This window comes from Cetorhinus maximus, chromosome 5 (genome assembly GCF_964194155.1).
Source record: "Cetorhinus maximus chromosome 5, sCetMax3.hap1.1, whole genome shotgun sequence".
NCBI lineage: Eukaryota > Metazoa > Chordata > Chondrichthyes > Lamniformes > Cetorhinidae > Cetorhinus > Cetorhinus maximus.
This window is the reverse complement of record NC_135883.1, coordinates 99,925,867-99,949,616: the sequence shown is the minus strand read 5'-3', so window position 1 is coordinate 99,949,616 and position 23,750 is coordinate 99,925,867. Positions and strand designations below refer to the sequence as shown.

The following is a 23,750-nucleotide window of genomic DNA, read 5'->3' as shown; positions in this document are numbered from 1 at the left end:
TGCTTGCTGGTCTTTGCCCAGTGCTGGGATAGAGGACTTCACAGCAGGTCTCCACAGCATCCAGCAGGTGCCACAGAGAGGTGTCACTAAATTTGGGGGCTGCTGTTTTCTTTGCTTTCAGGCCCAACTGTCACCTGGAGCAGTCCTGGTCTGAAGACATGAAGTAGACATGCGTTCTGATGCGCTTTAAACATGGCGCCTGGAGTGAGGAAACTCTGAGGTCACAGTATGGTGGGCAAATCCCAGCCTGCCCATCCGGTGTGTTTCCCGTGAATGCATAATTAGTGAGGCGGGATGCACCGGGAATGGGACGATATGGCACGAAAAGCTGCCATTGCAGCCAGTGGGTAAAACATTCTTTTTCCCGCCCACTTCTGCCCTCAGTTTATTCTGGCATCCATATCCATCTCCCTCACATAATCACATGGAACTCTTCTCCCCTTCCTACCTAGTTAAGCAAGCATGAACAAAATGGAAGCGATTTTCAGCCAGTAAATATGTTTATCACTTGAGAGAGCACCAACATCCACAATCTATTCCAGACCTGCAAAAGAAAGAAGTAAGCACTTGGATTTGAATCCACAGCCTTCTGACTCAGGCAAGAGAACAACCACTGAGCCACAGCTCACACTAGAATAGAAACACTGAGCACTGAGAGCAGGAATTTACTTTACTGATAGGCAGCCTAGCCTGCTGGTTGTACATTACAAGAAATTAATGGGAAATTTTAGGCAGTGTTCCCACTACATCTTGCTGTGTGTTGCTTGAGTGTGAGACCCCCATCAGCAATTTGGACAATCATCCTTAATTAGTCATGGCAAAACTACTAAGATATTTATGTAGGATGGTTCATGGTGTTTGGAATCGTGTTCAAAGTCTCAGTTAAATGCAGACATCTGTTTTTAATCACAATTTTCTTAGAAGTCTTACAGCCAACAAATATGTAGCCTATCACCCCAGCAAAGCCATCTGTGTAGCAAATGGATATCATTTTTTCTAAGGTGAAGTAAATTGTTTTTGACATTTTTTAAATAACTCTCACTTGTAAAGTTTCTTTGGTTTTCTGTTTCAAGTAATGAGGGAAATATTTCTAACAGTTCCACTTAATATACGTAAATAATTTTCTTGCTTCCCTTTTTGTAGCATATTCTAATTGATATCAAATGTAAAGGCAACAAATGCTGCAGAATAAGATTTTTTTGCAAACAGAATACCATTTGTTCTACATGTAAAAGAAAGAAATTATGTTAATTTTTATTCATCAAACAGAGCTATATACTAACTGTAGCTCATTACATTTGCCTACATGGGCTATACCTATGAACAAACTGGAAATATGATATATAAACATTCTTAACAATCATAACAACCTTGTCCAAAACTCTTTATTTCAATGCCAAATTCTCTTCTTGTAGATACGTAAACACGTACAGCTTATCACCAGTAAGTTAGCATAGTAGGCACTAATTTAACTTATTTTAGTTTCCTTTCATGTTCCCACTCAGTTAATGCAGACAATAGATGAGTAATTAGAAATGATATGTAATGGAATATCAGAACTGGATAACAAACTCTGGAAAGCTTTAATAGTCATCTGACAGTTCCTTCTACTTGTTGCGTTCGGAATATGGACTGATTGAAAATGGGCGTTCAAAAAAGGTTTGGACCTCAAGTTTTTCTCTTTGGCAAAGAATGAAAGCATTCATGTATGGGACTGGGGCATCTCTATGAATAGTAAACAATGTCACTTCAGTTTTGTGGTAATTTCAATCTGGGAATGGTTAATGCGAACACTCAAAAGGTAAGTTTATTAAATTGCACTCCCTCGCCTACCAGAATCAAAAATTTGGGTGCAATCTATAATTTTCTGTTAATTAAAATGTATGGATCAATTCCTGATATGCACCTGGAATGGGAATTCATAAATCAATTCATAACTCATAAGACATGTCTTCTGTAATCCATTGCACATTCCTGGGTAATGGGATTATTTTTAGTTTTGAAGCTTTATTGCCAAATAAATCATATAACTAACTGAATTTATGCAGATGTTTAGTTATATTGTATATATACCAAAGCTCAAAGTGCATTTGGAGCAAATTATGCATTTGATCTAAAATTCTGGAAGGAATAATTGATATACCATAATCCCATGTAAAAGTTGAATACTGATATTTACATAAGTGAAAACTTCAAATGAAATTTAACTCCAGCCTATTTTGAATATCGGTTAAAACATGGCAGATTCACATTAAGAACCAGAAATTGACTTAATCCAGGTGCTAAAACTAGGATTGAGGGCTGGATTTTCAGCTCGGCATGCGGGCGCTCACCTGACATGCACGAGCATGAAATAGCACGCCATGACGTCGGGCGAGCGTCCCGATGTCATCGCGCACTTGCGCGATATTTCGGTCAGCAGGTGCGTGCAGGAGTTGGCAGCACGCCCGCCGACAATTAAAAAGGCTGTTAAGCCCATTAATAAGTTAATTAAAGTGAATTTTTCCCTCCCCATCCAACCTTATGGTTGGCGGGCAGGTGAAAAGACCAAGCGGCCTTTGGATTTTTGAGGAAACCTCATCCATGGGGTTTCCGATGTTAACTAAAAATAAAAGAAAAATTTTAAAATCTCATTTTTAACATGTCCCTGCTCATGTGACAGAGTCAGACGAGGGGACATGTTTACCTTAATTTTAAAATCTTTATTTTTAATGTTAGAAATCTTCAGCTCCCTGAGGCAGCTCTGTGTCTTCAGGGAGCTTTCACTGAGCGAACCTGCGCGCATGCGCTGACTTCCGTGCTCACCCTCTTCCCCCACCCACCCAGGCAGTGCTGAGCGTTTCAGTGCGCGATTCACGCTGGCTGCCCGTTAATTAGCCAGCGTGATATCGTGGTTGGGGCCCAATCACGGGCGGCGGACCGTTGCGCGACCGCTCCCGGGCCTGCCCTCTGTGCCGCCCGATGAGGGAGAATCCTCCCTGAGAGATTATATGCAAAATATAAATAGTGAAGGGGAAAAGGACTGATCAGGTGGCGGTAGTGATGATGATGGGGCGGGGTGGGTGGGGAGGTGCGATTTAAAAAAACGAGATGGTGGTTATACAGTAATATACAGTCAGGAGGGAGTTACCCTGGGAGTTCCCAAAATTGACTTTGGACCTCATGAAGTTTCATGTCATCAGGTAAAACATGGGCAAGGAAACCTCCTGCTCATTTAATCCTACCGCTCACCCCCAGCTGATGATTCAGTGGTCCTCCATGTTGAACACCATTTGGAAGAAGCACTGAGGATGGCAAGGGCGCAGAATGTACTCTGGGTGGGGGATTTCAATGTCCATCACCAAGTGTGGCTCAGTAGCACCACTACTGACTGAGCTGGCCGAGTCCTAAAAGACATATCTGCTAGACAGAGCCTGTGTCAGGTGGTAAGGGAACAAACAGGATGGAAAAACCTACTAGAATTTGTCCTCACCAAAATACCTGTTGCAGATGCATCTGTCTATGACAGTGTAGGCAGGAGTGACCACCATACAGTACTTGTGAAGATGAAGTCCCTTCTTCACACTGAGCAAATCCTCCATCATGTTATGTGACACGACCACCATGCTAAATGGGACAGATTCAGAATAGATCAAGCAACTCATAACTAGGCATCCATGAGGCACTGTGTGCCATCAGCAGCAGCAGAACTGTATTCAACCACAATTCATAACTCTACCATTACCATCGAGCCAGAGAATGAACGCTAGTTAAATGAGGAGTTCAGTAGAGCATGCCAGGAGCAGCGCCAAGCATACCTAAAAATGAGGTGCCAACCTGATGCGACTACAACACAGGAATACTTGCATGCCAAACAGTGGAAGCAGCATGCAACAGACAGAGCTGAGCGATTCCACAACCAACAGACTAGATCTAACCTCTGCAGTCCTGCCACATCCAGTTGTGAATGGTGGTGGGCAATTAAACAACTCATTAGAGGAGGAGGCTCCACAAATATCCCCATCCTCCATGATGGGGGAGCCTGGCACATCAGTGCAAAAGACTAAGCAGAAGCATTTGCAAGAATCTTCAGCCAGAAGGGCTGGGTGGTTAATCCATCCCAGTCTCCTGCTGAGGTCCCCAACACCGCAGATGTCAGTTTTCACTCAATTCAATTCAAGAAATGGATGAAGGCAGTGGATCCACCAATTTCTCCTGGCATCTATGGGAATTCTACCAGTCTGCAGAATTGGACTGCTCTTTCTCTTTGCTTTACAGATTCATTTAAGAATGTAATTGAAAGCTCCATTTAAGTAGTGCATTAGTGACCACCTTTATCCAGTGGCAACTAGTACTGTCTGAAACTTTATGAGAATGTCACCTGAGGCTGGCCAGAAAAGCAGTTCCCAAACTGTGGGTCATGACCCCAATTGGGGTCACAGAAACAGCAAATGGGGTCACAAGAAATAAAATTACATTAATCTCCTGTCCTTCATATTGCCTGAGCAGTGGGAATTAATCAATCACAAGATGAAACACCCAGCATTGGACACTTTGATTGGCTGTGCTGGCTCTCATCAGGGGTACTGTGATGAAACTATGCATCTACGTAAATATGTCAGAAGTTTCCCGGAGCAGCTTCTCGAAGCTGCAGTGATGGAAGAGGATGCAAATTAGTGACCAGCGGCAGCCTGGTCACTGAGGACTGAGATTTTTATCACAGATTTTCGTATTTATACCACATGTTATATGTTGATTTATAGTGTGCAAACTTTAATAATTATATACTGTGCTCCTTTATTGCTATTTTGTTTTGTTGATGTTTGGGATCGCATTAATTTTCAAATGTTAAAGTGGGGTCGTATTGGAAAATATTTTGGGAAGCACTGACCTAGAAAGACCCAGTGGCAAAAATATTCAAGGCAGTGGGTATGTTCACTGCTACAGATAATGTTACAGTCCTCATCGCAATGGGCTAAAGTCTGTATCCAGCAGCCGGCGTAATTCCCCATTAACCTCCAGAGAGAAACACAGTCCTGTGAGGCATTGATGGCCAGAAAAATCGCTACAAGAATTGTGGGCCTGTAAATCCTATGAAATTAGAATCATAGGGTTAGAAACAAATGTCTTTTGTGATGTATTTCTCGAAGTTCCTCTGATCAAGCCTATTTCATTTCTTTATCTCCTTCCTCTTCATAACACAGGACTTCCCATTCGGAAATCCTTTTCCTCAATGCCAAATCTTAGTTTGTCCAATACTCACTTTAATGTCAGGAAACCTCTTCAGTGAATTGGCACTGTGCAAAATACCAAAAATTACTATCCTGGGAAACTTATAGAAAGGTGTTGTTAGGTTCAAAAAAAGCACCCTCCTCTATGTTTTATCCATCTCAAGCCTTCACTCTGCTGAGCTCATACTGGCACTTACATTTTTTCAACATTGGATTAGGGATGCTAATTGGGGAAAATTGAAGGGAAATTTTGGCCACGCCCAAATATTGCTCCCTGCCCATGCCCCCACACCTTCCCATCCCATTTACACGCATTCGATCAGACTTAAGGTAGGCAGTTATCAAGACTGGTCAGTTTTGGAGAGGAGACGTGATGATTTCTTCAGGGCTTGATCGTGATCCAGAATTTACACCTCAAACCTCCCTAAAAGAGGTGATATTTCAAAGTAAAATCCTGTCCAACATTTTTAATGCCTACAATAACATTGGAAACTCAGAAGTGAATTCCCAGCCATGTGCAACAAACACATACTGCACTCATTACAGGCAAAGTTAAAAGGAGCCCATATGTCAGGAATCGCAATGAGCTCCTGCCTCTGAAATTAAATATTAGAATAACATTGTGCAGCTTTTTTCTGTTAGGAAAACATACTGTGACTATTTCCTCCAACGTGCAAAAGAAAACCTGGGAAAATTCTGAAATCAGTCCTCCCAACTGGTTTTTGAAATACAAAAATACTAAACATCAAAAGTGAGATGGTGTTTAACACGTAAACAATAATAAGATAACTTAAATCCTCCCTCCACTATTCATTCAGCACTTTCCATCAAGCTCCACTTTGTTCCAATTTATAGATCATTTTTGAAGCTGACTTCTCACCTACATAGGAATCTGTTTTAAGCAGGATCTTTGAGGCCTTTTTAAACTTCTAAAGCTGTACGTCTGGATCAAATTGATACAAAATTATTACACACATTTTTTGCAGATGCTTTGTCCATTGATTTATTAGTCACTGTATTTTTTTCAGCAAGGTTAGCTTAGTGTCCTTGCCATTAAAATATTCATTCTGATTTACAAAAGTGAATTAATGATATACTAAAAATTATTGATTTGTTTCCATTTAAGTAAGTTTGAAGTGATCCTCGCAGGTTGGCAGAGCTTACAGGTCCTAAGCACAACCCCGATTGTTGACGCACTTACTAAAACACTCACACCTGGTAAGCCATGTGGAAGGTGTGGCCTTCAGTATGCACCAAGGAAATGCCCATTTTTCCATCAATTCTGCAAAATACGTGGCAGAAAGGGCTATTGGCAGTGGCAGTGCAGTGATGCAGCTACAAAGAGCCATGCACTGATCCAAACAAACTGTACAAAATGGCTACCTTCAAGCAAAAAGAATGACCATCCGATATCCTGTCAGAAACATGTACATGAGGTGATTGACAAACCAAAACATGACGATGAGTGCAAAACGAGGCGATGAGTGGAGAACACTCGATTCACACTGTCAATCTTGTGGAAAACATAGATGCCATCACTCACTCAGACATGGGTATAGATCAGATGAGAAGACTCATAAGAGAGGCAGCCTCCTGGCTGAGTACGAACAATGACATTGGAGTCGTCGTCGTCAAGAAGTATAAGACATGTCAGGAACATATGCAAAGACAGCACATGAAGTTCCTACCCATCCTTGGTAAAAATTGCATCCAACCTTTTTAATGTCCATGGCACTGACATCATCGTCGTTGTCGACTACTTTACCAAGTACCCCATTATTCGACAATTGCACAATACATCAAACACAACTGTCACACACACTTGAAATGTTATTTTCAGTTTATTTGGTATGTCTAAAGGGATCATTACAGGTAACAATCTGCAATTTATTGGCAAGCCATTTCAGGATACGTGTGGGAAGTGGAATCAATCACACTACTTATTCTCCTCATTACCCTAGAGCTAATGACTTAGCTGACTGAATGATTTGCACAGTGAAATCCCTAATTCTCAAATGTAGACAGACCAAACAGGGTCTGTTGCTTGTTACATCTGAGAGCGACACCATTAAGTGCAACTATTCTGTCACCATCAGAGCTCAAGTTTGGTAGACCAGTGTTTACCAACCTACCTACCCTTACCCATTCTACTCTTTCAGAAACTAGAGTAACTTTGAAAACTATAAGAAAAGATGACCAACGCACATGATAAAAATGTGGGTACATTTTAGAGTTGGGGCAAGAAGTTCGTATCCATGATCCCACAGAAGGTACGTGGCAACCAGCTGAGGTGAGAAGCATTATTTGGAACCAGGTTCCTATGAAGTAATTACACACAAATGCGCAACGGTGAGATGCAACCGAGGACAAATCAGATCTATTCCAGCTCCTCAACCATTGTCCGTTCCTATTGCATCGAGGACAAGATCCCAAATACAACCAGGAAGAACATTCAAAAAAGACAATCCCCAAAGATCACTGTGAGCAATTAAATAAAACCTCCAGACAAGGTTACCATTATAAGGTCTAGGCGTACCAGCAGATTACTTCCATGCTTTAAAGACTCATAGGTTCACCAGTCCTATACACTCGTGTAATGATAACTAAACATGAACATGTATTGTAAATAGTTATACTTCTTCGTAAGGTTGAAAGGTATCTTTAAAAAGAAAGGGGGATGTTGTAATATGCCTTTAAGAGATAGAACATGACATCACTAGAAAGGAAGTGTGTTATGCGATCCAGTTTAGTTTCACTTTTGCTTTTGAACAGAGCACACAGCAATCAGCTTTGTTGCTGGTGTCTTCCAGCTTTGTACCTTTGTAAAGATGTTCCCATGTGCCTAGTCTCAATAAATAAACCCACAATGTGTTTAACCAATCCCTTATGAGTGATTGGTGCCTTTATATCATTATAAGACACATGACACGGAGGGATTATGAGCCACATCAATAGGGTCTATCTTTGGTTCCTCAGGATCGATCCTTTCCTTCCCGGGGGCTGGAATTTTCCCATCCCTGATAGGATGGGAATGTGGGTAGGCAATAAACAAATTGGCCACCAAAGGAGGTCCAACCTCTGTTTCTGCCCTGTGCCATTTTCATGAGGGCGGGGGTGGGAGCAGGCCCCGAACAGTCCAGCTCCTATTCACAAATTAATTTACATTGTGGCAGGATCATTAAGAGCTCAACTGCAGAAAGTTTCGGGATTTTCAGTGAGGCGGCCAGTGTTCAGCAACTGTTAGATTTTACACCAGCTGCTTGGAGGCAAGAACAATGAGATTGAGGCGGGAAGAGTTTTAAATGGTAAAAGTAAAACAGTTTTGCCTCCTTTACAGTTTTTAAAAGTAAAATGGTTTTGCCTCCTATACAGTTCATCAGAAAATTATGGGTCGTGTGGCACCTGCGTTCATTCGTGTGAGTCATGGCAGTTTTGTGATAGGAAGGTTTGACTACCAATTAAGCAAGGTTTTCTCCGAATTTTTACTTGCCATTATTGTACATTGTTGTAGGAATCACCAGCTTTGTGTGTGAAAAGGAGAACAATGAACTGCTAACAATGAACAGCAACCTGGTTGCTTGTGTGTACCTCTTTTTGGACAGTTGCAAGGTGATATTTATTGGGCAGTTGCTTATCCATTCTTTGATGTGAATAGAGGCTTACAAAATGGGAGATGTTTTTTCATTAAAGTGAACATTAACCTAGGTTATTGCTGCTAATTATTCCGCCTTCTGCCAACTGGCAAGCTGCTAAGTAAAAGATCAACCAAATGTGGAAATGGGCATCTCACACAATTGACCAAGTGACTGTCAGTTACATGAGGCCTTCTATGTTGCTTTTAGAGACAGGTTTGGTGCACATGTCTGCACAATGATTATTTTTGCAGAGGTTTGTTGCCTATGATCCTGAGCATTAAATGAGCAGACTTCTACGTTCAGAGTAGGAATGGAGATGGGCCTTTTAACCTGCCTGCTCCGGAGTTGGTCAGCCTCCGTCCCCACTCATGTCTGCTGATAAGGGCAGCAGACCTATCTCCAGGCCTGGGAAAATCCCAGTTCCCGGCAGGCTGGCAGTGGAGGTGGGATTGGTTCCAACTCCCGATTCCTGTCTCCATTGGGATAATCTGACCCTAGGTATCTGCAAAAAGAGGATTCCATTGACTGCCGCAGCATAACCTATCATGTGTGCTGTATGGGAATGTGACATCAGATGCGTAATCTTATGGTGATGGTCAGATATAAGATGAACATTGACATCCTCTGCTCACTGGGCAGTTGCAAACCTCAGGAAGAAAGTGTGCGTATTGTCATGCCCACTTCTGCTCTCTGCAGCTCATTCATACCATGTCTTTTGTCTGTTTTACAAACGCGTTTGTAACTTTGAATAGTTTTACATGCTTACATTTTCAATCTGTTAATATGACCATTTTAATAGTGCTGTGTTAAAACTTGCAGGGCTATGGGGAAAGAGCAGGACGTGGAATTAATTGGTAGCTCTTTCAGAGAGCCGGGACAGGCAATGATTTGGCCAAATGGCCTCCTTCTGTGCTGTATGATTCTATTATTAAAAGCTCCAATTCTGTCTGAATTCTACTGATGAATGTTTGACAGCCAGGACAACTTAATTTTCTTGTAACAATAAAATCAGGTACTGTACTGTTAATCTTTCTTGATGGGACAAAGCATCAGCATCCCAAAACATTGAACTCCTTGGATTAGAAATTTATCTGCGACAAATAGAGATTATCCATGATTGCATTGAATGGTGGAGCAGGCTTGACAGGCCACATGGTCTGATCCTACTCCTATCTCTTCTGTTCTTGTGTGTCCACTGTGCTTTAACCTAAAATAAAAATACCTGCTGCTTTAACTTAGGCCATCTAGTGTAACTTTGAAAAACCTAGCCACCTGCTATTTCAGTTTCAATCTGCTCCATTATCTGGAGCTGTAATGGTTTGCTATGACAGCTGAACCGATTATGAATTTTTGGCTAAGGTTCAAAAGTTGCCGAACCACTTACCTCAGCAGGATATCTTGTACACAGTTTGACTGACAGTTTTAAGAGGCTATTAAAGGATTATCTGTCTTTGATTTGGTTTCTGAATAGATGTTTGTTTGTTTTTGCAACTGAATGACAACTTGAGTTTTTTTCAATGGGTCTGGAGTTTTTTTTCAGTCTGAATGACATATATGGCAGCAATGCTGAAAGAAGTTTAATGACCTCACAAGCACAGTCAAGGTCAGTGAATGCATTCTCACATCACATCTCCTACCTACCAAACCACCAGCCTCTCGCCCCACTCAATGCACTATATCCCGACACTCACCCATCAGCACTCCTTAGTATTCAGGAAGCACATCTAACATTCAAATATCCCGCCCCAACCACATAAACCTTCCAAAGCTGACAGTCTCACACCCACCTACCTTCACATACCTCCAGCTATTCAGCTATAGCAGGCAAAACAGTCCAACAATATCGGATATTTTAATTCTGTCTTGCAGGACAATGTCATTTTTAACAGGAAGGAGCAGCAAAGAACTAGCAGTGGGCTGGTACAAACTCACTCACTAAGCCTGATAGAGGAGACCATGCTGTGAATCACAGGGCTGGCTGTTATAGAATCTGTGGCATCCATCATCATCGAGGTCATCAAGGATGATGGCAAGGTATTTCCTTATGCCCCTCGTAACTCCCTCCTTACCCTCATATCCGGCATAAAGTGAAAGTTGCAGATGGTGCAATCATCTCCACCCTGTCCTCTTGCATCCCATCCTCTCTTTCTGTTTCCAGGTACCTAGGAACTCCCAGATAGCCAGCTGCAGCACACCAAAGACGAAGAGAGAGAGCAACATTACACCAGTGATGAGGAAGCATTGTCACTTGATCTGACACTCACAGCCATCTGCTCAGAGACTGGCACAGTACACACCTCAGAGGTTAGTACAGAGTTGGGATCTGCAGGTGGTGAGTCACCAGGCATGAACAGGCTACAGCCATGCCAGAGGAAAGGATTGCTCATGTGACATTTCACCAGAGGGTGAGGGCACAATTAGTTCTGATATAGGCATCAGGAACATCAATGGGGTGGCATGCAGGAGAACGCAGATGAGAATGCATATCAAGATTCTGGGTGCACTGGCTGCCCTGCCAGACAGCCTGCTATCAGTGTAATGGAGGAGTCTAGCTCCCATGTGGCAGAAGGCATCACGTAGAACTGGTAGCTTATCCTTTCCAGCATGGAAGTGGTGGCCAGCTACATGACAGTACTAGCAGACCCAACCATGATAGAGCATCTGGTGGCCAATATCTTGGCTTCCACTGCACCACATTCAGATTCCAACATCTGAATGCTGCAGCGGAAGATCAGATGGAGACCATGAGATCCAGGCTTGCTGCCCTGTAAGGCTCAAATTGCTGCCATCATGACTGTGGATACCAATGTTCAAAGGGGCTGGCAGGCTGACAGCTGTCCAATAATGCATCGTCCAACAGATTACTAGGATTGCTAAGGCACTGTCCTGGGCAAGTGGCTGTGGCATCATGGAGCACGCACCTGCTATCCACTCTCAGGGTGACAGCATTTGTGCTCCCACCACTGCCACTTCACCAGTGTCCTTGCTGTTGTGTCTTAGCTAGCCAACTCAGGCTGCTGTTACCCATTCCAAGATGCTGTGGTCTGAAGCTGGGCCCTCAAGGTCCAGAACTGCCCGAAGACTCCTCCAAAGTCATCTGCAGTCTCCCCAGTGAAAGTCAGCGGCCTTCCATCAGTCATGCTGCAGTCACTGAGGTATAACTTGCAGGCAAAAAACACCTGCAAGGCAGACACTGAAGGCTGCACAAGGGTGAATAATTCATTTCTGTTTGGTATAATTGGATGTGTTGTTGGATAAAGATGCTAATGAGGTTTTTATGGGTGGTTTTTCTAGTCGGACCTTGACCAGGAGATTCTGCGATGAGGCATTTCAGATGCATGTACTGATGGGGACTAGTGGGCCCACGGTGGTTAGGGGAAAGAGTTTCATTGTAAACAGAGTCTGATAACGTGTTCTTGGCCTCCCCCGTTCAGTTAGTAGTGGTCCAGGATGCCTCCTCCTGTTCCTTCTCCTCCTCTTCCTTTTTCTCCTCCTCCTGAGTGGTATCTGGATTTCTGGAAGCACTGGCTGTACCCTTATAATAACAATCTTGTGGAGGGCTAGCATTCCGAAAGACCCCGGATAATACTCTGGGGATCTGGGTTTGACTCCCGCCAAGGCAGATGGTGAAATTTGATTCAATAAAAATCTGGAATTAAAAGTCTGACGATGACAAGGAAGCCATTGCCGATTGTTGTAAAAACCCATCTGGTTCACTAATGTCCTTTAGGGAAGGAAATCTGCTGTCCTTACCTGGTCTGGCCTACATGTGACTCCAGACCCACAGCAATGTGGTTGACTCTTAAATGCCCTCTAAACAAGAGCAATTAGGAATGGGCAATAAAAGCTGGCATAGCCAGTGATGCCCACATCCCATGAATGAATAAAAACAAAACTTTGAGACCCACTCTGCTGTGTACAGTCGGGCCCCCACCCCAACGACGTTTTGCGTCAGTGGTTTTTATTGAATGTGCGATCTCCTCCGGTGGTGGGATGGTAGAGCGGGTCCATCAGCCACACGTAGAGTAGATAACCCCAAGCAGCCAGCCCCTGGCACTTCTTGGAGGCTCAAAAATTATAAGTAGGGCTGACTGGTGCATGATGAATGTAAAGTGGCCACTGCCAGGATAGTGGGCATTCATCGACCCGCCCTTCACATGATTGCACACCAACTGCATGTTTATGGAATGGAACCCCCTTGTAGTTCCTGTACCTCACCCTATTGTCATGGCTGGGCCACAGAACAATATGCAAATACAGTAGATGGTGCCCTACACCACTAGAAATCCCACTATCCTTGCAAAGCTATGTGCCTTTTAATTCTGCTTGTTCTTTGTGGGTGAGAATGTGATGTACTGTCCTCATCTGGAGTAGATGACCTCTGTGCACACCTGGATGTTTGGATGAATGACGTACTGGGATATATTGAAGATGTCTCCTGTTCCCACCTGGAAAGATCCAAACATTTAAAATTTTAAGGCAATGATGTCCTTCAAGACCACTTGCAGATCCATTCCTGCCTGACTGTGAGGCTCCAGGTCAGGCTGCAGGAGGTGGCACTTGTTCCACCTTCTTGTTAAACCTGAGTGGCCCCAGGCCCTGCTCCTGGGTTAGGTGGTGGTAAGCAAAGCACTCTCTGAAAACCTTTTGTGGTTAGGACCTTCTGTGGAGAGCCACCCCCACACCCTCCTCCTCCTCCCTCTTCACAGAGCTTTCCCTCGCTACAGCCTCAGTTCTATCACTGCATCCACAGCCCTATCCCTCAGATAGCAATTCCTATGGCCACCTTTGTTATAAGCACAAGCTCTCAAAAAACACCTTCAAAAACACAGCACTGTACTTCACAAACTTATGCAGAAGTAAGTCAAAAAGCTCTTCACCTACAAGTCGGTGCCTGGCCCTTCAAATAGCATCGGTGTTGGGTCTCCTTTGCTGCTGAACACATGTTCTACAGTAAGTCTCAAACCAATCTAAGATTCTGAGGGAACTTGGCAGGGTGGATGTTGGGAGGATGTTTCCCCTTGTGGGGAGTCTAGAACTAGGGGCCACAGTTTAAAAATAAGGGGTCTTCTGTTTAACATGGAGATGAGGATGAATTCTCTTCTCCAGAGAGCAGTGGAGGCTGGGTCATTGGACATATTCAAGGTTGAGTTAGACAGATTTTTGATCAACAGGGAAGTTGAGGGTTATGGGGGCCAGACAGAAAAGTGGAATTAAGACCACAATCAGATCAGCCATGATCATATTGAATTCTGGAGCAGGTTTGAGGGGCCAAACAGCCTACTTCTGCTCCTATTTCTTATGATCATATGATCCTATTGACTGGAACTGCATGGCCCAGGTTTGCAAATAGAAGGCCAAATTAGCACTGGTTTAGAGGCTTCCAGTGCAAACTGTCTGTGTGAGTGTACGAAACAGCTGCAGCTGCAGCACAGCCCACATGGAGGGCCTCCAACTTCTGTAATGCCATCCCCAGCAGCACCAGATCCTACTTTATCACCCTGTGGATCTAGCAAGATAACAACAAACTTGTTTTAAAGGTGCCATTCGCAATTACCATGATTCTGCCACTCCTAGTGCAATACAGGTTTTATTCACACAAGTCACAGATAAAGTTATTGCACGAATGGGAAAGATAAATTCACACTGATTCAATAGGAATGTTCCCCTGAATATAAAGCAAACACTCTCTCATTATCAGCAGTCACTGAAAAATGTGAAGTTTGTAATTACTGACACCTCTGAGAGGGGTAGTCAGAAAAGGAGAGACAGAAAAATTCATATTAATTTGTTTTTGTTTAACAAAAACTGTTGAATTTTGTAATCAAACTCAGCTTTTTTGAGATAAATGAATGGGGGAGAATTGGTAGGCAAAAGTAAGGAAGGAAACAGTTGGGGTGTAAGGGTGAGAGGGCTTCTGGGCTCCTAAGACTTGTGCTTGAGAGATCAAGTGGGAGTGAGGGAAAAGTGAAGGGCTTGAGTGTAGCTGAGGGTAGGATCCATGGGTCTAGTGGATAGTTCAAAGTGAAGGAGGTAATTGTAAATGGACAGAAATGGCAACGGGGAATATGAAACAAAGATCGTAAGAATACAGAGATAGAGAATGGAATGGGAGTGACAGGATTGGAGGAAGCATGAGTGATGGGGGTAGGGAATGGGAAAGGAGTCACAGAGGACTTCAGGCCACAAATTTATTTATTTTGGGCAGGCCACCACTTAGGGGAAACAGGGGGCTTGTTTGGAGGGGGAGTCCTACTTCCTCCTCTGCTAGCATTGGCGGGGTTGTTGGGATAGTTTGTGGAAGAAGGTGGAGGGAAAAGTGTCAGTGGCCCCAACCATAAGATTATCTCATTGGGCCAGAAAAGGGCCAGAGACCTAATTGTTCATAGAATGGTTACAGCATAGGAAGAGGTCATTTGGCCTGTTGCATCTGTGCCGGTTCTCTGTGAGACCGATTTAACTCGCCCCATTACTAAATTGTACTCCTCACTTAGATGGTAGCATAAAAAGTGCACAAAGACACAAGAATTTCTACCTCAAATCTTTTTTGAGGACATAAATTTAAATGCAAAATCTACTGCTACCCATCCATCTTAAAATTTATCTGATGAAAACAGAAAACTGAACACACATTAACATTTTCAGTTTCTGAACCAGAATGTTACCTTGTCCAAATTTATTGGCTGTATGAATTTCAGAACCTTCTTTGTAACCGAGCATCCTGCAGACCACTTCGGCATCCTGCTTGTCCCATTTATCATCGCAAACCGTTCCCCATAGCTGGTCATAGAAAACTTCCACCCTGCCTTCATGAGGTCCTGAGCCATTCACCAGTCTTATGATAGGTCCAATTTCTCCTAATGAAAACATTAACAAACTGATTAACATCCAACCAAAGTAAATACATCCTCAGCGTTCTAAAAGAAGCAGATCAGGGGCAGGATTTTTTGGATGGTGGGGGTTTCCCACCTAGCCACCCAAAGAGTCAGCAGGAAACGCATCATCTGGCAGTCACAGCAGCCCCACGGCCATTTAACACACCAAGGAGTATGAATTAGTTGGATGGGTCTTCTGCCCCTCAGTTGGGAGGAATCCCTGCTTCCGGGAGCCTCCTGCCAAGCTGATGTCCCAGCAATGTCAGTGGAAGCAGTGGCCAGGACTGGGACTACAAACAGTCCCAAGATTCTATGTCCTGGAGTCCAGGACCAAGTAAGTGTGGATGGTCCCACAGCAGGGTGGGGAGGTGAGTCCCAAGGGGGTGGACGGAGGGGTTGTGGGGCTCTTGATAGAGAGGTCGGTGGGGGGAGGGTGCAGCCGCACTGGTCAGACCTTGGGGAGAGCGACTGATGTGGAAAGGGAGCCTTTGAAGAAGGCGCTGCCTCCCCACTTCCCACCTGAAGCCTGAACAGGGTGACCTGTTGGGCTTGCCCCCTGTTTCTGAACACCCCTCACCAGCCTCAAAATAGAGCCCAGGCAGGAAGTGGCTCTTAGCGGCCAATAATTGCTCACTTAAGGGCCTCAACTGTGGTGAGGGTGGGAGGGCCGCCCCAGGCCTCGCCCATCCTACATAAAAGTGTGGGCAGGTTGGGGGTGGGTGAGTGAGTGATGGGAAGGCCACCTGGGGGATTTTATGGGTACTGCCCCCTCACCCGCCTGCAAAATTGTGTCCTTGAATTCTGCCCTAGGTAATTGCAGATATGTTAGTCGTAATTTTTCAAAGCTCTCTCTAGTCAGGAATTGTGCCTTTGGATTGGAAAATCGCAAACATCACTCCATTATTCAAGAATGAATGGAAAGAATGAAGAAACTAAATAACAATAAATCTGTCAGTTAAACATTAGTTGTGGCAAAGCTACAGGAATCTTTCCTTGGAGACCGAGTGGCTGAGCACTTGGAGTAGTGTGAGCTGATCAAGGAGACAGCATGGATTTGTGGTCTGACTAATCTAACCGAATTATTGTGAAGGTTGCTAACGCAAGAGATTATTAGCAAAAATGGAAGTGCACAGAATTGGAGATAACCTTGTGACGTGGGTCGCTATTGGGCTGGGAGGTAGGAGATAAAGAGAAAATAAAACCAATGTAGCTATTTACCCACAGTAGACCTGCGAGTAAACAATAGAGGGTGAACAAAATGTCATTGTACAGCACTGCTGGAAACAAACATAAACCACACAGTTTTAATCATTACAGCATAGTTCCAACAGCTGTATCGGCAGTGTATGAACCACAACAGTGTCAGAAACTGTTAGCATGTACAAATGTGGTCCATAAAAGTAGTATAGGCCAAATTACAATAAAAGAAAATATTCATAAGAACTGAACCACAAGTTGCTATACTTGCATAGTTAAGATAAACAATCCAGCATGGTTAGTGAGGTAATTTTCAACAAAAAAAATTTCCTTGACAGCATATTATCACGGAATGGTAATAACACATAAGGAGGCCATTTGGCCCATTGTGTCTGCTTTGGCTCTCCGAAGGAGCAATTTACCTCGTGCCACTCCCCGGCTTTTCCCTGTAGTCATGCACATTCTTCCTTTTCAGATAATAATCCAATTCCCTCTTAAATGCCTCGATTGAATCTGCATCCCCCATACTCCCAGGCAGTGCATTCCTGATTCCAACCACATGCTGCATGAAAAAGTTTTCCCTCATGTATCCATTGCTTCTTTTGCCAATTACCTTAAATCTGTGCCCTAATGAATAGCAAACTATAAATGTAATTTAAATTAGCGAATTACTAAAGTACTTACAATATGCAAGTGCACATGATTGGCTGAATTTTCCTGGCCCAAATGGAGACAGTATTGGAGGCAGTATTGGAGGCATGAGGGGAAAGGACTGGAAAATAGAAGGGAGCCACATTGAGTTGGTGCCCCGACCTGTGTCGAGGCACCCTTGCACTCGGCTTTCTACCCCAGCAGCGCCCAGCAATCCTGGATTGGCTGCCAATCATCCAGAGTTGTAGGCCCTCTGATAGGGCCTTCAGCCTCAGGAACCTGCCTGTTGTCCTCAATAGGATGGCAAAGGTGAAGGTGGCCAACCTCACAGAAGATACTGGCGGGCACACTGACAACATGATCGACACTGATCTCATGGAAATGTACAAAATACTTAAAGGAATAAACAGGGTGGATGCAGGTAAGATGTTTCCCCTGGTTGGGGAGTCTAGAACCAGGAGACACAATTTCAAAATAAGGAGGAAGCCACTTAGGACTGAGATGAGAAGAAATTTGTTTACTCAGAGGATGGTGAATCTTTGGAATTCTCTACCCCAGATGGCTGTGGAAGCTCAGTCATTGAGTATGTTCAAGGTAGAGCTTGATAGATTTCTGATTAACTATAACATAAAGGGTTATGGGGATAGTGTGGGTAAAAGGCGTTGAAGTGTTCGATCAGCCGTGGTCGCTTTGGACGGTGGAGCAGGCTCGACGGGCTGAGTGGCTTTCTCCTGTTCTTAAGTTCCTATGTTCTTATGGAGACTTCCATATAAACCTGATGTCCGGATCCTGACACTTGCAGGAAAGTTCAGCCTGATATTGCAGTTTAAGTGGCATTGCAGTGGTTACAGGGTGAATATTTATAGCCTTTTGCTGGAGCACTTGTGGTCATTAGCTTCTACATCTGAGTGATGATTTTACATATGCAAACTCATGGAGGACAAGGATTTTATTTCTTTATGTTATCCACTTATTTCTTTAAGTTCCCTATATCTATGTGCTCCCAGAGCTGGTGGTGTAGGTTTGTCTAAGGGTTTCCCACTTGTTTGCTTGCCTTCAATTCCAGCTATCTGTATCAGTCGTTATCTCACTGGGTATGCATCAGCATCTGGTCAGTGTTCTATGCTACTGTCACGGTTCAATCACTAATTTTTGGCACTGTGGGCACTTGAAGAGTACTGTGTGCAGGATTGAGTTTCACATTATGGTGAGGATGTTGGCTAACGGAATGGGTAAAGCATAGATTCACTACAATGCGACTTGGTATCAGGGCATGTAAATATGAAAAAAAACTTGAAATACTGGAACTGTTTTCATTAGAGCAGCGGAGATCCTGGGGTTGCTTTATCGATTGGTTTAGAACTATGAAGAGTTGAGATAGAATGGATAGAAAGTTGGAGTGAGTTTAAAGTTCCAAAATCTAGGTTGGGGTCAGGAAAGATCTAAACATTTTAAAAATCTCAGACCTGACCCCAGCCTGCTTCCAGCCCACACACTTCTGGGTGGTGGCCTGTTAATTTAAATATTAAATGAGGCTGGAGCCTCATATTTAACATCCCTCTTTTGTTCATTCTTGGGATATCAGTATCTCTGCTAATGCCAGCATTTATTGTCCATCCCTGATTGGCCTTGAGCAGGTGGTGGTGAGCCACCTTGCATGTTTCACCCTCACCAGCTAGGTTTCGTGAAACCTGGCAGCTCAAGGTTGGTGTGGACAGCTTCAGAAAAAAGTCTTTGCAGTATGGCTTGTGGGCCATAAGGAGAAGGATTGCCACCCCTGGCCTCCCCAACTTACTTGCTTCCCTGGGATTGGACCACACCACACATCTGGTGACCTCAAATGCCCCTCCAGATCGGAAATTTGGCCTTCCTGGAGCTTGGAATCAGACATCTATGCTCCCCTTTGCCATGCTGCCACTACCAAATGCAGGCTTCCAACCTGCAGCTGCAGCCTACCCAGGAGTTCAAAACCGATGAAAGGAACTTTCAAAAGTAATTGTGAAGCTCTCAAGGCATTTAAAGCTCCTGGCCTTTAAATCTTTGAAAAAACTGTGTGGAGTTAAAAAAAAATTCCTTGCTATTTCACTCTGTCTGTTGACATAAGCCTGAGGGTTATCATTGCTGTATTAGTGCTACATGGCTGATTTCACAACCTTCCATTATCACAGTGGGTTGCTTGCAATTTCACAGTTTGATTGACAGCTACAAGTGGTTATAGACTTTTTGAAATTGGACTGAATTCAATGTTTGTTTTTATAAGGGATTAAGCACTTGAACGAAATGTTTGTTTTTATAAGGGCTTATGTAGTTAAGGGATGAAAATATAATGAATGGGTTTTTATGAATGAGAGTGATTTTTATAAAATAAATTTTGCAATAGACACTTAAAACTTTATTTTATTCAGTCTCAGCATGGGTCCTGAGGTCTGCCCATGGTGGATACTGGGTGAGTTGGGCATGGAAGTGTAAGGGAAAAGGGTGGTGGGTGGGGCGGAATGGGGTTGACATGAGCTGGCTATAAGTTGGCATAAGGGCTATAAAGGGCCAAGGTGTATAGGTTAGCATGGAGGATATGAGGTGCCATGGGGGTGGGTAGACAGCATGATGTGGATGGGTTTATTTTGTTGCTTTTTAAAAAACTTGGACAAAGTACTGGTGCACCGAGGTGGCCTTCCATCTAGCGGACCTCTGTACCCAGCAGCCTCTGCACTGTTTCCGGGTCACCTGGCATGACTCCCATTTTCACCCGCCCCCTACCCCTGGACTGAGCATCTGATGTTTCTGGGCATTTCTCCCGGGTCATGTCTGTGGAGCTGGGAATTGTGCCAACTCTGTGCTCCTGACCCAGGAGTGAAAATTTAGGTCCATGTGAAAGACAGACATTCCATATGTGTGTTGTTGTATAAACATACCAAATACATTGGTGGAAAAATAACCAAGCTCCATTACTAATAGGGCAAATTTTCAATCCAATTCCTCACATAGACCTATTCAATGTCCATACTAGAAGACCTAAATTGTAAATGTGGATTGTTCTGATTGTGTAAGAGTTCCTAGCAGTGTTTTACAGCTTGTGATTTATGATTAACAGATGGTACTGCTAGAAATATTTCATTTACAAGTAAAAGCAGACCTACAGGGCCCCTTATCTAATATCAAGATGGGAAAATCCACATGCTGTGTTACAAATCCAGCTAAAGTGGTATTTTTGAATTCTTTCACCGGATTTGTTGCCCATCGCAAATTGCCCTTGTGAAAGTGATGGTGAGCTGCCTTCTTGAACTGCTGCATTCCATGTGGTGCTGTAGGTACACCCACAGTGCTGTTAGGAAGGGAGTTCCAGGATTTTGACCCAGCGACAGTGAAGGATCAGCCATATAGTTCCATGTCAGGGTAGTGTTTGGCTTGGAGGGGAACTTGCAGATGATAGTGTTTCCATGCACCTGCTGCCCTTGTCCTTTTAGGCGGTAGAGATTGCAGTTTCAGAAGGTACTGTCGAAGGAGCATTGGTGAGTTTCTGCAGTGTATCTTGTACATGGCACACACTGCTGTCACTGTGTGGCAGAGGGAATGAATGTTTAAGTTGGTAGGTGGGATGACAATCAAGCAGAATGCTTTGTCCTGGATGGTATCAAGCTTCTGGAGCTGCACTGATCTTATTGAATGACAGAGCTGGCTCGCAGGGCCGAGTGGCTTCTGCTCCTAATTTGTATTTTGTATGTTCATATGCACTCATCCAGGTAAGTGGAGATTGTTCTGTTACACACCTGACTTGTGCCTTGTAGATGCTTTGGGGAGTCAGGAGGTGAATTACTCGCCACAGGATTCCTAGTCTCTGACCTGCTCTTGTGGCCACAGTATTTACATGGCTGGTCCAGTTCAGTTTCTGGTCAATGGTAACCTCCAGGATGTTGACATTGTGGGATTCAGTGGTGGTACTGTTGTTGAATGTCAAGGGGAGACGATTCTCTCTTATTGGAGATGGTCATTGCCTGGCACTTGTGTATCATGAATGTTACTTGTCACGTAACAGCCCAAGCCTGAATATAGTCCAGGTCTTGCTGCATTTGGACATGGACTGCTTCAGTATCAGAGGAGTTGTGAATAGAGCTGAACATTGTGCAATCATCAGCAAACATCCCCACTTCTGATCTCATGATAGAGGCTGGTCATTGATGATGGGCACATGGTGGTGTAATGGTGATGTCACTGGACCAGTAATCCAGAGGCCCAGGCTAATGCTATTGAGAACATGGGCTCAAATCCCACTACAGCAGTAGATGAATTTTAATTCAATTAATAAACCTGGAATTGAAAAACTCATCTCAGTAATGGTGACCATGAACCAATTGGTTCACTGATGTCCTTTAGGGAAGAAAATCTGCTGTCCTTACCTGGTCTGGCCTACATGTGACTCCAGATCCATAGCAATGTGGTTGACTCTCAACTACCCTCTGAAATGGCAAGCTACTCAGTTCAAGAGCAATTAGGGATGACTCCAATCTGTGGAGCATTGCCCCCCCCCAATCCTACAAATTCCCATTGACTTCAGTTTTTCTAGGGCTCCTTGATGTCACACTTGGTCAAATACTGCCTTGATGTAAAGGGCAGTCACTCTAACTTCACGTCTTGAGTTTAGCTCTTTTGCCCAGGTTTGGACCAAGGCTATATTGAGGTCAGCGGTTGAGGACACTGGAGAACTCAAATTAAGCATAAGTATTGCTGAGGAAGTGCTGCTTGTTAGCACTGCCGACGACACCTTTCATCACTTTGCTAATAATTGAGAGGTGAGTGGTGGTGTGTTAATTGGCCGAGTTTGATTTGTCCTACTTTTTGTGGACAGGGCATACTTGAGCAATTCTCCACCTTGTCAGGTAGATACCAATGTTGTAGCTGGACTGGAACAACATGGCTAGGGACAAGGCTAGTTCTGGAGCACAAGTCTTCAGCACTAATGCCGGCATGTTGTCAGGGCCCATAGACTTTGCAGTTTCCATTATCAATGTTCAACAAATATCAACAGAACATGGATAAACAGTCTTCATAACAAGACATCCAAAAAGTAAGAATGAAGTAATGAAACCTTTAGGAAGAGTATACAGCAATTTATGCTCATATAGTGCCTCTCACGCAGGAAAACCACCAATTTCACTTCATAGAAAATACTTCAAAGCATTTCCTTCTTTTACTTCAATATTGTTCCTGCTTTGTGGTTCCCACTATATCTTTTGATCAGGATGAGCTCCCATGCTTACTTAAGCAAGATTTCAGACAGCAGATTAAAGTGAAGCTTTAATTGCTAACTGCAATTATTACATAATTACAAAATTACTTGATTATATAATTGCTAATCAAGTACTCAAAAACAGAGTACTTTCCTCCCCACAATATCTACTGGCCAAAAGGACAAGAGGAACAATGCCATGAAAACCCTATCACCTCCAAGTTCTCCTCCAAGTCATACACCATCCTGATTTGCTCATATTTCACAGTTCCTTCATCACTGTTGGATCAAAGGTCAGGAATTCCCTATGTAACACCATCATGGTAATACCTTCACCACAAGGACTGAAGAGGTTTAAGATGAAGGACCAACATCACCTTCTCAGGGCAACAAGGGGTGAAAAATAAATGACCTTCCAGCATCCTGGAAGGAGATGATAGCATTGTGGTAATGTTGCTGGGCTAATAATCCAGACACCCAGTTAATGCCCGCTCTGGGGACATGGGTTCAAATCCCACTGTGGCAGCTGGTGGAATTTGAATTCAGTTATAAAGCTAGTCCCAGTAATGGTGGCCATGAAGCTATCATTGATAAACCCATCTGGTTCACTAATGCCCTTTATCGAAGGAAATCTGCTGTCCTTACCTGGTCTGGCCTACATGTGACACCAGACCCACAGAAATGTGGTTGACTCTTAAATGGTCCAGCATTTAGGGCAATTAGGGATGGGCAACAAATGCTGACCTTGCCTGTGATGATGAAAGAATAAAGAAAAAAAATTCCCCACATCCAGAGATCAAATGAGAAAAAGATTTTTAAAATCTAACTTGCCAACTTAGAAATAACCAAATTAATACTGCTTCAGGGTAAACAGAAAAGATAAATGCAAGGTTTGTTAGTGCTTGTTATGGGGTCAGGAGCAGAATGATTGTTCTTATTGAGTCTACAAAAAAACATC

General features: G+C 43.6%; 1 protein-coding gene across 1 annotated transcript in view; it reads right to left on the bottom strand.

The window, feature by feature from the left end:
* The window catches only part of LOC144680820 (scavenger receptor class A member 5-like), a 132,727-nt gene that overhangs the window by 14,718 nt on the left and 94,259 nt on the right, over positions 1-23,750 (bottom strand). Inside the window, exon 8 of the mRNA XM_078542242.1 lies at positions 15,511-15,702. Within this exon, the coding sequence (XP_078398368.1) occupies positions 15,511-15,702 (192 nt within the window). The remainder of the gene's footprint in view (positions 1-15,510; positions 15,703-23,750) is intronic.